The 5,770-nt window shown below is 34.8% G+C and overlaps 1 protein-coding gene across 1 annotated transcript; it reads left to right on the top strand.

The window, feature by feature from the left end:
• Positions 1-3,206: 3,206 nt before the first annotated feature.
• On the top strand, positions 3,207-3,914 carry LOC105571096. The gene is made up of 2 exons (XM_012028568.1): positions 3,207-3,461; positions 3,546-3,914. The coding sequence occupies exons 1-2, from the start codon at positions 3,208-3,210 to the stop codon at positions 3,652-3,654; spliced, it is 363 nt and encodes a 120-aa protein (XP_011883958.1). The 5' UTR covers position 3,207; the 3' UTR covers positions 3,655-3,914.
• The last annotated feature ends 1,856 nt before the right edge of the window (positions 3,915-5,770 follow it).

The raw sequence follows: 5,770 nt of genomic DNA, 5'->3' as shown, positions 1-5,770 counted from the left end.
GTCTGAAAAATTTTTCGACCTCCGGAAACATTTCTAAGTCCGGAGGTCGAAAAATTTTTCAGACTTCCGAGTAGTTCTGAGTGGAGTTCTAGGCAGTTCTCGACGAGTTCTAACAAAAAGTCTTATGGCGTATCGCGCTTAAGTGACTCAATTCAGAGATACGCGTCATTTTTTACTAGTTTCTAAAATGTCATTTAAAGTGTGTAACTTTTTATATTTGCGGTTTAAAATTTTTTTAGTCAGCGAGAACTCTTCGAAATAAACGTAATAACGATATAAATCACTTAGAACTATTGTATCTCAAAATAAAATTTTCAAAAATTTTTATTATTTTTTTAATTAACCGAAAAATTTTTTTATGTATTAGGAACTCTAGATAATCGCAAAATGAAGCTATTAGACCATTCAGAACTATTCGATCTCAAATTTCGATAAGAAGTTGGCACCCGATTTTTAAATTTTAATTTCTGATCGTTTAACAGCAGAACTCTTTTTATAAAGTATTGGGAACTCTTAAGCTCTTAAAAAAGAAGCGGGAACTCCAGTCAGAACTACAAAATTTTAAAGTTGGGGTGCAAAGTTAACACACGCACGTAGTAGAGCACGCGATCTCAGTCCATGAGGCAGTAATTATTGTAGTCTGTAATAATACGTACAATAATTCTAGTCTGTAAATATTAAGTGGTTAACTTAATTCCTGCCGTTTTTTCGTCTCCAAAAGTGATTCATTTCGAAAGGAAAGTGACACCTTATCTCAGAGCAATATCACGACGGTAAAACGCGATGTCTTTCGAGGCGATCCATTAATCCACTCAATGTTTGACTTCCTAACTCTTGCATCGAGTGGAAGAGATGGTAATTCGACGGTGCCAAGTATGGAGAGTACGCTGGATGCGGGAGGACTCCCCATTCAAGCTCTAGAAGTGTCTGCTTCACGCTTTTCGCAACATAAGGTCGAGCTTGATTCCTATCGAGCAATTCTTGCAGCTCAACATCTTCCAATTTTTTTTCGGCTATCCAGGTTCTTTGTCTCTCACATCAAAATCACCGTTACGAAAGCGTTCAAACCACATTGTACGGCTCGTATTCCAAATCCTCTTTTATCGATAAGAGCGCCTCTGAAAGTGACTTTTAGCTAATCAGAAGGCTTATTAGTCACTTCTAGAGGCGCTTTTATTGATAAAAGGGTTCAAAATAAGGGCCTACATGTTCTGTCCGGTAGAATTTCATCACCATACACTTTGAATAAGAAGCGATGCGTTTCAGCTACGGTTTTCTTGAGGTCAAAGTAGTGAAGAAGCACATTGCAAAAACAGCTGATCGCGGTTCATTTTCAATCGCTTGAAAAATCTCTTTGGAGTAGAGAAATCTAACCGAGTTTGTATCTACAAACCTTCAGAAATGTTTATTCGTACACAATTAGTTCCTCATGTAGTGCACATTCTAGCTATAAGAGAGCGAAAACATTAGGAAACGTGTAAGCTAATAATAAGGACGTATAGGGTCGGCCGCCCGTAACCAAATCGAGCAACGTGATTGGTCAAGAAGTTACGGTTACGGAAATTTGTACGTGGCGGCCCGTACCGGCGATCCTTGGCTTTTCCACAGTTTACCACAGCTCTTCTAACCGGATTGAGTGCGTGCACCAGACGAGCATTAAAGTTTGTTAAAAACGAGGATATTTTGCACAATTTGTAATCCTTGATATCGTGAATTTACTACCACAGGTAATAGAAACTAAAAACTGAATAGACAAAGTGATTAAAATTAACGGCAAAATGACAAAGTTGAACTGTTTTGTTCTTCAAATTTTAGTTGCCAGCTCTGTATGTATGGGCCCATATAGTTTTAGTTTATTACATAAAAATAAAAGACGGTATTTGAAAACACTCGCATGCATGCATATACATTAGTCTTTATTCTTCTATTATCATAAATGATAATAGATGCATAAATAAAATAAAGGTCTCGTCCCAACGTGTATGTGTTCAATTAGTTACATTTATATTAAAATTAGTTAAATTTTTTGTTTAACCCATTAAATTCTTAAAGGTTCCTACACGCATTTGTGTTTTACATCATTGTAACTGGGTCCTTAATCAAAATTTTAGATCGTAATTGATACGTAAAAACACAAATACTCCTAGAACTAGTTAAGATATGGCTCTCTTGATATAAGTATATTACCTATGTGTGTATATCTGTCGTTTAGAAGTGTTCTCTCTATTACGGATACTCACATAAGTATCTTAATAGAAACTATTTATAATAGATACAAACGTAATTAAATTCTTTATTTTAAATTAATTCAACATTTTCAGGTGAAATCTTCTGAATGATGTAATATATATTAACTGCAGATTGGGCTTGTTTAACCCACAATTAGTGCGTAGATCAAAAACTTGCAAGTCAAACTAATTTAAAACAGTTTACAATGAAACTGTTAAAGGTATGAGCAACACATAAATAAGTTTCTGCACAATAAAGATTTCACAATAATGATTTTTCGTAAATAATTATAATTCTAGGGTTTGTGTTCGGCAGTCTTGCTTACTAGCTGCGCAGTTGTAACGTTTCTCATGCGAAAAAAGATTTTTTCCAAATTTCGCAAGGAGGAAAAATTGAAGGAAGGAAAGAGCGATTCGCAGAACTCCAATTCAGAACAAGATTGTCCCGAAATACCTGGATTGCCTAATCCCGAAATACCTGGATTGCCTAATCCAAACTGGGTTAAAGTCGGTCACGTCAAAAAGCTAAACATATGCCCAGTGGATACGGGTGAATCCTTACCCTGGCATACATTAAAATTTACACAAGGCGGAATATTTATGGAATACGATGGAATGATTTTTTGGGATAAGTAAGTATAGAATCGAAATTTTTTTTATTCTTATTATATTGTAGAAGGCATAAATTATGATTTAATATACCTTTTGCTGATAAGTATTGATCAGTACAAAGTATTGACTACATAATCTCTTTGATATTTAATTAATTTAAGCTACCTGTTAACTACTTTCACTGTTTATAATTTTCGTAAACCAATTAAACATATATGTATAAGTATAAAAGCAGAAATATATTTAATAATTTTAATAACAAATTTATTGAAGCATAATCATACGAAATCTGCTAAAAGATGAAAAATTTGTATCTTATACAACCCGTTGAGAAAATCATGTTAAATTTTTATTACATGTAACTAGAATGTTCCGAGTATACGACAAAAAGGCAAACCGATTCTTAATCGGACAAGAGCTGGAGTCCATATTGATATTGAGAGCGATTGACCTACATGAGACTGGTGGCAAATTCGTCTTTCTTCCTAATACACCAATTTTAAACGTTGATATAGATAAAAAAACCAGTAAAACTCGTAAAATGTTGGCAAAACTGGAACCAAATTGGATTTTAATAAAATCTATTGATTGCGGCGACGAAGCTGCTGAGTGGCTAAACACGTGTGTATCTAACAAGTTTTCATGTCTAATTCTCTCTTATATTATCCATGAACAAAATATTCAGTAAAATATTATATTCCGCAGGTGTCTCCGGAAGTCTAGTTTGCGTTTAATACGAGCAGAATATGAAATTACCGACAAATCAATACTAAATCGAAATGATGTGTTAATATTTGTTAGCGATTCTCGCTAGGAGAGTTCGCTGGTACCGCTGCGGATGGAAGCAGGGTGAGAGGACTTAGCGGTGAGAGGCTCAAGGAACGAATGTACGCGTGAGAGGGTGAAATATCACGTGATCGTAACTCGAATCGTTTGAGTAAAATGCCGTATCACGATTTAATAATCACAGTATGCTTACAGTTGAGAAGTCTATGAGTATGACGGGAATGAGAAGTCTTTGAATCACTTGCACGGTTCGATATTACTGATCGAGAGCCGGCCTCGTGATATGTAGATGCCCGTGAGCCGTGTCCACGCGGTGCCGGCGTGCGCTGCGTGGTGAGCCTGAGCTGTCGTGATGCTGTATCTTGAGCTGTCCGGGATGATTCGCACTGCTGAGAGTTCACTAAATGTTCACTGAGTCAGTTCTCGGATGAGAAGGTCCACTAGAGCACTTCAGAATCTTTTGCACTACACGACGCGTGTATGTACTATGTACGGTAGCCATGAGCCAAAAGCGCCGGTAACGAACGTGAAGAAGCGCCGTCGCCTCGTGTCGCGATCGGGCATGCGCGCGCAGCGTTCCTGCGGCGTTGCACGATCCGACCCGGCTGATGCTGCCATCACGCCGGTGACGAACTGACCGAGATTCAGAAATGAATCTCGAACAATATTAGATGAAGATGTTGAAAATTGGGTAATTAACATACTTTTACACAATTTTTCTTTCTTTTCAATGTCTATATAAAATCCGATTGTTAAATTTAAGTACCGATTGATTATCTTTGCAATTAGACAATTAATTATCTATGCAATATTTATTATATATTAAAATATAATGTAACTATAATTACACAGTAAAAATATACGTAATGCTGCTTCTGAAAGAATCTATCCAGCATTTATGTAGAAGTTCATATTATGCTACAATGTATCAATATTTTTCTCCATTATTAGGATTTTACGGCTTTAACGCATTGCGTAGTGGTAACACAAGAGTCATTAGAAATGTTCTATTACTCAGATCCTTTAGCAGTAAAACTTCGACCACATATTTTAATTTCGAGTCCTGGATACCCTGCTTTTGCGGAGCAAACTTGGGAATGGATAAAGATCGGCAATGTAATCATGAGGAATTTCATGCCTGTCTTGAGGTGTGTATATGTATATCGTTTGTTATGTTGCTCAGAGAATTAAATACCTTTTGGATGTTTTTTTTCGTGCAAATCCAATATTCTGAAAAATAACTTAATATACTCCGAAAAAATTTCAAATCTTTAAGTATAACAGCTATAAAATTGATTAATCATGTAGTATTCGTATTGTTCTAAAATTCTCGTAACTTCTAAGCTCAAACAATTCTTTGTGTCTTTAATACATGTTTACTACATTTATTTAATACTCTAAGAACATTGAAATGCATTTTAAAATGCAACTATAGAACTTATTTAATTATATTTTCTATTCATTCGCATTATTACTGCTTTCTTGGATTTTTAAAAATGCATTTTATTTCTTTAATTCAATATAGCCATCCAAGACACCAGCGAAAGGAACATTACAGATCCGGACTGCCTTCGTTTATGGGAGTTTTTTATGGATTATACACTACGGGGTACTTGAACGTAAATGACGACGTATTTATTCATCATATGACAAAACCTGAAAATACTGGACTGCGAAAATGTTTCACCAAGTAATATAAGTAATGCTAAGAAAACTCGCAATTTAAATGTTTTCTTAATAGTCTCACAAAATTTAGATTCTGAAAATGTACCGAGCGTTGTTCTTTTATTCTTTTAAATGTAGAGTATTAAAAAAGGATAGAATTCTGTTTTTTACCATTGTACTTTGTTCTTGCAAGAACCACTAAATTTACTGATCTTATTACATCAAATTATTAAAAGTTGCGTAAGTATAACGTATATACTAGATTTTTCTATTTTAATATTTAATATTTGATACTTATAATTTAACTTTTATATCGACTTTTCGACTGAAAAATTAATAGTAAGTCATCTTATACATTTTCTTTTTCTGTAAAGCAAATAAAGAACATTTCAATAAAAAGTGGGTATTTGGAGGCTACGAACGTAGTAGTGGCCGTATTTTCGTTATTCCTGTGAAAGATCGTACCCAATCTACATTAA

Source organism: Vollenhovia emeryi, unplaced genomic scaffold, assembly GCF_000949405.1.
Source record: "Vollenhovia emeryi isolate VEMERY1.0 unplaced genomic scaffold, V.emery_V1.0 DF941215.1, whole genome shotgun sequence".
NCBI classification, from domain to species: domain Eukaryota; kingdom Metazoa; phylum Arthropoda; class Insecta; order Hymenoptera; family Formicidae; genus Vollenhovia; species Vollenhovia emeryi.
Note: the sequence above shows the minus strand (reverse complement) of the source record. Positions and strands in the feature narration are given on the sequence as shown.